Source organism: Nilaparvata lugens, unplaced genomic scaffold, assembly GCF_014356525.2.
Source record: "Nilaparvata lugens isolate BPH unplaced genomic scaffold, ASM1435652v1 scaffold7959, whole genome shotgun sequence".
Classification (NCBI taxonomy): Eukaryota; Metazoa; Arthropoda; class Insecta; order Hemiptera; family Delphacidae; genus Nilaparvata; species Nilaparvata lugens.
This window is the reverse complement of record NW_024093706.1, coordinates 2,120-12,285: the sequence shown is the minus strand read 5'-3', so window position 1 is coordinate 12,285 and position 10,166 is coordinate 2,120. Positions and strand designations below refer to the sequence as shown.

Below are 10,166 nucleotides of genomic sequence, written 5' to 3'. Positions count from 1 at the left end.
ATAAATACATTAAAACTGTGTATTATTGATACAATAATAAGTAAACTGCACAATAATTTAAATATTGATAAGTGAATTTCAATTTAAATATAAATTTTCAAAGGATTCAAATAGAAATATTCAATTATGAATTATGTAGCCTAGTACTTATATAATAGATATAATATCAAATATTTTAACCAGTCTTATATTACGAATAAGTTCTCTTATCTTTGGTTATACATACCAGCTTGTTTGAGTAATTCTTTATCGTAATGGTGTTGCTCATAGTCAGCCATGTTGATCCTTTGCACTGTGACTTTCAGTTGTTCTAATGTAGCTTGCCTGTTGGACAGAAATTTAAAGGTTTATTAAAGGTGAATAAACAAAGGATACTGACAGTACATAGATTACACACAGGACAAAAATTTAAAATAACATTGAATGTGGGAACTGGGCGGCTTCTTTGAGTTTTACCAACAATAATATTAAATAATTTAAAATTCACAATGAATCCACCATGTTATTACTCCTTACTACCCTTGGGTCTCCCCACCATTCAAAGCCATACGCTAATAATAATAATAACTACTCCTTAAATTTTCAATAGAATCACCGGTATCATTTGATTTATAAGATACGACCAGTTTTGGATGATTATGTCATTAGCAAGTGTCTATAGTCCAAGAGATATTACATAATTATGAAGAGGGGAAACCGATTTCTCGTTGCACAGTTTGTAGCATGGACAGAGTAGTGGAGCAGTGGAGTAAGCATGCTGCGCACAATTGGATGCTGACACTAAAGTAGGGAGAATGCTGTTAGGTAGAGGGAGTAATTAGTGAAGGAGAGAGTATCGGGCCTCTCTGAATCGAGTAATAATAACTAGTAGATCTGTAAACAGTATACATCACGCAGTATTCTCATCCACAAGTACCAGATGTCAACTGTTTTAAATGTTAACAAACTCAGTTCACGTTTGAATTTGTATTTCATATGATATAATTTTCATCCAGTTCCGTGATGATCTTTCTATCTGATGAAAATTAATTTTCTAGAATCAAAATATTATAATTTCTCCAGCATATTTAGTTCATTTGTTATTATTCACCTATTAAATTAGTTTTTTCGAATGTGAGAATATTGATACTGATGGGCACGCATAATAATACCATGACTGCAAAAAAAAATATTTAAAAAATGTTAATAACTCAATCCTTTTAGATTATATTAGATTGAACATAACTTATCATACACATGATGAACATGTGTGTTTGTCAACTTGCGTTCAATCTAATAGAATCTATAAGGATTAAGTTACAACCATTTTGTTAATAACTTTGGTGTAAACCCAGCTTAAAGATGCATACCTCTTTAATGTCTTTGATTAAAACTATAGACCTTATACAAATATTGTACAGTAATAGACTGGCTTCTCCATTCATCTTTGTAATCACTGGTCAGCTGATTTATGATGAATAATTCTATAGTCTGATTTTTACTCTAATATTGGGTATGAAGGAGGCTACTTTTTCCTTTTATAATATATTATCCTTGAAATGCAAAGTTTCCAAAAACCTTGTATATACATCGATGCGCAATTTAAAAAGGAACATACCTGTCAAATTTCATGAAAATCTATTACCGCGTTTCACCGTAAATGCGCAACATATAAATATATAAACATTTAAACATTAAGAGAAATGCCAAACCGTCGACTTGAATCTTAGACCTCACTTCGTTCGGTCAATAAATTTCAGGGTCAAACTCAGTTATAACGGATTTCCTAGCAATGAAAGTAGTGTTTTGCGGGTTGCATAAACAGCCTTCCCAAGGAACTTCATTCACAAGATCTTTAAATCCCAATTTTCAGCTTGAACTTTTACAATAAATAATTTTTCCCATATTCATCATGATAGCGTCGAAGTTCGCATCCTTTTTGCAAGTTATTGATTTTTGTACGTGGATATCTATTGAATCTATGACGTTTTCTGTAACTATGATCAGTTGAATGGCAATAAAATTATATTTATTTATCTATTGTACTGATAATTTTATTACAGTGACAGAAACAATAAAAAATTACATCTTTCTGAGGTACTAATCTACTGATACTAGTTTCATTCAAGTCCTCTTCTGATATTGAAAGAGAGGGAAATAACAATAACACAATTGAAAAAAAAACTAAAAAATATATATAGCTCTCTAATAACGCATTTCAATAGATCTACTTAAACTGTTAATTAATAAATAGATAATCCCATAGTACTTTTCTATTATTTGTCTTTATTCTTATAAGTATAGAATATTCAATTGCAATTGGAACTCGCTCTTCACTCACAGGCATTTGCCCATATGAGGAGCCCCCTTCACATTTAATATTGTATTTTGTAAAAGGGATAAATAAATTCCAATTTCAGTACCCTTTTCCATATACCCATAATTCCAAACCCGAATACAACTTTATGAGGTTGTTGTATTTTATAAAAAAAAAGTTTTGGGAAAAAGGGTACTATGGAATTATTTCTTCATTAATTTAATGAAAAATTGTTTGACATACTAAGAATTGGAATTTTTCAGGTAGCCTACTTACGGAATATTATCCTTTCCACCGCGTCGCTTGGCTAACATATGCGCATTGTTGAGCAGATAAATTGAAATTATGGGAGGGCTCTCTCCGTCTACTTGCATCAACTAATTTATATAGGATACGAAATAAATAAATATTTTATTGGTCATAAATATTACAATAATACATGAACCATTGTCAGAAAACATAAAACAATGAAAGGCTCACAACAAAACTTAAAGCTATTAGTAAAAAATATACGAAATGTTAGGATGTAGGCTACAGCATTGTAACACCTAACTCCAGTCAACCTCAAAATATTCACCTATAGTGTACAAGCACTTAGCAAGTAATAATTCTTTTAAAACCAGCTTAAAATTTATTGAGTGGCAGCTGCTTTAGATGATAACTCCTTCAGATCCTGAATTTTCAATTACTTGACTGAATTGGACTCAGATGGGCTACTACTACACCTTTAAATCTTGAATTCTGAAATACTACAAATTCTACAAGAGTAAATTCAGGTAGGCAGCTACCCTTTTAGATCTTGGAAAGATTGGAGAAAATTAACTATTTTTGAGGTACTCACGGAATATTAGCCTTGCCACCGCGTCGCTTGGCCAGCATAGGCGCCTTGTTGAGCAGATTCATTGAGATGATGGAAGGCGTCAACTTGCATGCCTCTCCGTCCACTTGCATGGGGATTGTCTTCGTGGTCACGATCTTGGCGGTCTGACACTGGCAAATACTCGTGCCGTGGCCCCCTGCTTGCAGTAAAGGCTGCAAATTCACAAATTCACCATTATAACTATGAACACTCAAAATTCACTAATTCATCATTGTAAATGATAAACTAAGAATATTGAAAATTTATTCATTACACTAGAGAATACAGAGAATCTATTTCAGAAAAGTACTGAATGTCAAGATTTGTGACGTGACCCCCTGCTTGCAGTAAAGGCTGCAAATACACAAATTCACCATTATAACTATGAACATTGAAAATTCACTAATTCATCATAGGAAATGATAAACTAGGAATATTGAACATTTATTCATGACACTAGAGATTATAGAGAAACTAATTCAGAAAAGTACTGAATGTAAAGATTTGTGCCGTTGCCCCCTGCTTGCAGTAAAGGCTGCAAATACACAAATTCACCATTAAAACTATGTACATTGAAAATTCAATAATTCATCATTGGAAATGATAAACTAAGAATATTGAAAATTCATTCATCACACTAGAGAATACAGAGAAGAGTACTGAATGTCAAGATTTGTGACGTGACGCCCTGCTTGCAGTAAAGGCTGCAAATCCAAAATTTCATCATTATAACTGAGAACGGTGAAAATCGATTCGTTACACTGAAGAATACAGAGATTAACTGTTTTAGATTTGTATTGAATGGAGAGACATGTCAAAGCTTGTCTAACATTAGGTTTATTTATTTACTAGGTTAGCACAAACAATGCAAAGATCGGAAAAAGAAAAAACAGGCTATTGCCCAAAACTTCTTCAATTTCCTAATTTAGTTTCAAATTGTCCAAATATTATACATAGGTTATGTCTTGGTTGTTTTCACCAGGCTAGAAGTAAGGAGCTCTTTTCCGTATCACATGAAATAAGGAGGTCGAAATAAGAAATCAGTTTCCGACGAGATCACCAGATGAAGTTTTCATTTCGTCAAGTTTTAAGTGAGTCAAATTGTCATTTACTCAAGTACGAGATCACCTGCAGAAGTGTTCAGTTTGTCAGGTTCTCATTTATTCAAGTATTATATTTATGAAGCTTTCAGTTTATCAACGTCTACCTTTTCAACGTCTACCTAGAGGATATATTGCAGGAGTGTTTGAATGGCAAAAGAGGAGTCAGCATTGGAGGAAGACACATAGAGTGCATAAGATTTGCAGATGATATGACGATCCTGGCTGATAGCTGGACAATGATGAATGAAATGTTGAGAGATGTGGATGAGGCTTGTGAGAGGTATGGAATGAGGATAAACGTCAGGAAGACAAAGTGCATGAGAATTGGTGCAGGGAAAGCAAGAATGGGGAATGCTGTACTGGAGGGTGAACAGTTGGAACAGGTATCATCTTTCAAGTATTTAGGAAGCATAATGGAAGAGGATATGAAATGCAACAAAGAAATCAAAGTAAGAATTCCTATGGCAAAAACAGCATTCAATAAGAAAAAGAGAATTTTTTGTAGCCAACTGGACAAGACAATAAGTAAAAGGCTAATAAAGTGCTATGTTTGGAGTGTGGCACTGTATGGTGCAGAAACTTGGACGCTGAGAAAGGAGAATAAGAGGAGGCTTGAGGCATTGGAAATGTGGATAGGAGAAGGATGGAGGGGATCAGTTGGAGGGATAAATTACAAACGAGGAGGTGTTGAGGAGGGTTGGGGAAAGAAGGAGTCTGCTGGATGTGATAAAGGAAGAAAGAGGAGATGGCTGGGACATTGGATGAGACGGCAATGCTTGTTGGTGGATGCCATGGGGGGGACCATTCAGGGAAGAAGAGGAAGAGGGAGAAGAAGATACAAAATGTTGGACGACATCAAGGAGGGATGAGCTACTATGCAACGAAGCGACTGGCAGAGAATAGAAGAGAGTGGAGGGCTGCTGCCATATAGAAGGACCTGCTTACGAGCAGAAAACTACAGAGAGATTCATTTATCAGGTTCTCATTTCGTCAAGTTTACAATCAAAAGAGCGAGCTTTTAGTTTGTCAAATTTCAAGTACATCGAGTTTTCAGTTCCTCAATTTTATAGTGAGTCAAGTTTTCAACTCTTCAAGTAATGTGTAGTTTGTGTAGTTTTCAGTTTGTCAAGTTGTATGTATATCAAGTATTCAATAAGTCAACTTTCCAGTGTGTCAAGTTCCAATTTCGCCAAATTTCAGTTCATCCAGTTTTTAAGTACTTCAAGTATTCAGATAGTCAAGTTTTCAGTTTATCAAGTTCTCATTTTGTCGAGTTAACAGTTCGTCTAGTTTTCAGTTCATAAAGTATTTAGTACGTCGTGTTTTTAATTAGTAAATTTATCAGTTTGACAACGTCTTATTTCGAAAATTCTCCAATATTGATAAAGTATTCAGTTCATCATGTTTTCAGTACCTACATCAAGTTCTCATTTTGTCAAGTTAACAGTTTGTCTAGTTTTCAGTTTGTATCATTCTCAGCTCGTCAAGTTTTAAGAACAAGTATTCAGTACGTCAAGTTTTCAGTTTGACAAGGTCTCATTTCGATCAATTTTCCTATATTGATGAAGTATTCAGTTCGTCATGTTTTCAGTATCTACATCAAGTCTCGAAACTTATTAGCATATTTTTACCGCTCTCATAATCTCAGAACTACTTGCGCCATCAATGGATGAACTGAAGTTTTATAGTTTTTCATAGTGTAAAATTTATAGTGAAATGAAAATTAATAGTAAGTCTCTGAGACTAGTTTTAATAACAATCAACAAAATAAAAGTCTCAAAACTTGTACACTGCGATCATGAGCTGACAAACACACATTTTTTTGCCCTGGGTGCGGAATAAACTGATATCAAAGAGAAAATACAAGTCTCAAATTTCAAAATACAAGAAAATACAACGTAACTTGTATTATTTTCTCTCTGCTAACATGAAACTTGACTGGTTAACTAAATTATTAGTTTTGTTCTTTTTTTACACACAAATTGATAAGTTAGTCCAATTTTCACTCACCAAGTCTTTTATTCAATTTTACTCAATAAGTTTCACTCACCAATTGATAAGTAGTCAGTCCAACAACTTCTATAAGGCCATCTTCGGTTGATTGCTCCCCTCCACTCGCTCTATTCCACGGGTGCGTTCCACCACCATAACTAGAAAGCAACAACACAATATTTCAAATCTGAAAATAATCAAAATTTATACAAATTGAAGCTGAATATTACTAGTTGGGTTACAAAAGCATATTTCCAATTATTCTATATCTATATATATATATAAAAGCGAAATGGCACTCACTCACTGACTGACTGACTGACTCACTCACTCACTCGCAGAACTAAAAATCTACCGGACCAAAAACGTTCAAATTTGGTAGGTATGTTCAGTTGGCCCTTTAGAGGCGCACTAAGAGATCTTTTGTCAATATTTTAACTCTAGGGGCCGTTCGCACAGTGAGAGTTTGAACAAAATTTCATTTTAAACTGGATTAAATCCGTATAAAGTCTAGTTTGTTGTAATGTATTTCATTTCGAGTTTAAGCTACCAGCTGATTGAATCGAGTTTAAGCTTTGACTGTGCAAACGTCCCTAAGGGTGGTTTTTAAGGGTTTAAAAGTTCGTCTTTCAGCATGTATATTCTTCTTATTCTCTTAATTATAATTGAAAAATGTCCATACCATATGTTAATATAGAACTATAATCTAAAGAGAGTACCTCTTCGAAACAGTTTTTAACTGGTAACTAAATTGATAATTTTGTCAGGTTGGCATTAATTTGAGTTGACTTTGTTAGGTTGGCACCAAGATGAAGATTGAAATGCATTCATCGCGGAAAAATTGATTGGGCACTGCTACTTCAATCAGAGCTATTCCTGGGAATATTATATTACTAGCCATCAGGCTCGCTTCGCTCGCCATATCCGTTTAGCCAGACGTTTAGTCTGGACCCCCGACTGGATAGTCCTACATTTGAAAAATGCAGGCGAGCGAAGCGACCCTGCTGATCTCATTCTTGGACGATCCAGTCGGGGGTCCAGGGGGCAGAGCCCCCTGGCTAGACGGATATGGCGAGCGAAGCGAGCCTGACGGATAGATCTTTATAATAATACTGAGGGCTAATAATACATAGTTGGCTGGGTATTTTTCCTCCTTTCTATCTTTTCAGCACACCCCGCCATGAAGCCTGTTTTTGTATTTCATTGGAAATTTATTTTTGATTGTGATGTTTTTGTGTTTTGATTTCTTTCATGTATATTGTATTGTGTTGATTGGAATACAAATTGATTGATTAATTGATTTATTGATGCCCACATAAGCTCTTAGGCTGGTGCGTGGGTAATGATGATGATGAGAGATGACGACCACTTTTGATGTAGTCGGGACCGACGCTTATCGTGTCCTCCGAAAGACGGGGTGGCCGTATCTATGATTGTGCTGTGGTCAAAAAATTTTCCCCGGGTCGAGATTCGAACTTTTAACAATTACAAAAAAATCTGGTGTGGCGCACTCCACAACTTCCTTATGACTTCCAACTCCGTTATGAAAATTGATCACCTGACGCTAGTGTTCACGCGCATCTCAAGTCTTATGTTCAAAAATCTGAGCCAGCTGGTGACAGGACAGTAACGCTGGAGACACACAATGTTTGCTATCTCTTCATAGTGAATAATTTAATAGAATCAACAATTTGCAACAGTTTGCAATTGAATAATCACATTTTCTCGAATTTCAAGCTTATTTTCAATTTCAGGTGAAAATGTTACGGAACATTATTTGTAGAGATGCTCATGCTCAATCTTTTCCACTTGAAATAATTTGTTTAAATTGTATATGCAGCCCTAATAATTGGGAATCTAAAATCAAAATGCATTGATGAGGCGAAGCTCCAGAAATTTTTACAGATATGGGAATGGGCAGTTGATAGAGCTTATCAATGACTATATTTTAGGTATAAATTTGATCAAAATCATTGGAGCCGTTTTCGAGAAAATCATAACCTCTATACCGTGTATTCCAAATTAAGGTTTAAAGCAGTTTTGGGCGAATGCCTGTTGTTTTTTTACCTGCATTGTATCTATTGTCTATGAATAAATAAAGTAAATAAAATAACACACACACACACACACACACACACACACACACACACCACACACACACACACACCACACCCACACACACACACACCACACACACACACACACACACAACACACACACACACGTTAAGTTAATTTTTCTCGGAAAGCAATAGCCTACTTTCTTTACCTATGGTAATAGGGCAATGAAAGTAACATTCGATTTCATTCCTTTCATTGAAACAGAATATTGGTCAAAATTTGATTTGATTTGCTCACCTAGGAATGTTGAGAAAGACAATAGCATGCACTTTGTGGTCCTTCAGCTTGGGGGTCATGTCCTTGCCGTCGCACTCCAAGGTCACCAGTTCTGCCAACCCCTTCCACTTTCGCCTCAACAGGTCTTTGCCTCCCATCTGACCGTAGAACATCTTATTGCGCAGACGCGAGTTAAACCGCTCGGGATGCGCCTCTGAAAAACACACATATAAAAATACTAATGAAAATTGCGAATTTACTGGTTGATGAAATCAAAATCAGAAATTGTTGGTATTGTTATCTACAGGTTCACAAGAAAGAATAACACAGTTATTGAATCCTTTTATATTAAGCGAGTAATTTCTTTTATCATTATTATTTAACGGAAATCCTAAATAAATGCGTAAATCACCCCGAAGACTTCTGCTACTGCAGACATTGACAACAGGGTTAACAGCTAGATGAAAATTCGTGAGAAGCTACTATCCAAAAATTAGTTGCCAGCCCGGGAATCGAACCCGGTACCTCCCAAGCTATTGCTACATCGAGCAGGAATGCTTACCCTTACACCAAACTGACAATCTCTGGATAGCAGCGCTCATTTTATACGAAGCCATAGCGGCCAACCAGTTACAGATGGAATTAAATAGAATTCTCTATTTAATTCCATCTGTAATTTCTTATTTGGTTATTTATAATATGGTTATTTAAGTCTAACGGATCTCGAAAACGGCTCTAACGATTTTCACGAAATTTGGAACATACTAGGTTATGATATAAGAATTCGATTGTACTAGGTCTCATCCCTGGGAAAACTCGCTGAACGACATGAAAAGAATAATAATTATTCATCCTTGGAAAAACAGATGATAATTTCGTCGTCTGTCGATAACAGAAGATACGAGTGCCTGTGTGGGAGAGAGACAGAATTATGTTCAGCTGTTGAATCAATCAGCTTATCCCACGAGAAATAATATCTAGAAATTTTAATCGACTTGATCAAAATAATCTGATCTGTTGACATGACATGGAATATCTTTCTAAATTAGAGTATGCCATAATTTTCAAAGATAATAATTATTTTACACTTTTAAGTGACTAGTGAGTGTTATTTTGTTATTCAATTTGGTTTGTAAACAGTCTTAATTAGAACTTTTCTGTTTTCATATGTTTGGACTGAAAATTGGACCTGAATTCAAGTGTATGGAACATAACCTACTTTTTTGACTATTTATAGTGTATAAATCAAAATTCGGGGAAGGAACAGTTTTAGGCTGTGCCTGTTAGTCCTTCCCCAATCATTTTAAAGAATTGTTTTCTGTTTATCAACAAATAAATAACGAGCGAAGCTCGGTGCCCCGATATTAAGCATTAACCCTACAACTGGCGGTTGTTTTTGTCTGAACTGGCAAGCCGAATTCGGCATGTTTGCAGAGGTTCATTTGAATAATTGTAGGAATACATCCAAAGCACATAAGATAATGTATCATGCACCATTTTTCTCAGAAAATCCCAAAGAATAATTATATGTGGAAATAGAACTCGCCAAAAGAATAATTTTATGTCATATGATCCAAAAT

At 35.2% G+C, this 10,166-nt stretch overlaps 1 protein-coding gene across 1 annotated transcript; it reads right to left on the bottom strand.

The window, feature by feature from the left end:
* Positions 1–226: 226 nt before the first annotated feature.
* Positions 227–8,800, bottom strand: LOC120349035 (eye-specific diacylglycerol kinase-like; the record flags this gene model as incomplete). The annotated part of the gene is made up of 4 exons (XM_039418980.1): positions 227–324; positions 3,138–3,328; positions 6,309–6,408; positions 8,608–8,800. Coding segments are annotated over 4 exons (582 nt in total), but the record flags the coding sequence as incomplete, so codon positions are not given.
* Between the last annotated feature and the right edge of the window lie 1,366 nt (positions 8,801–10,166).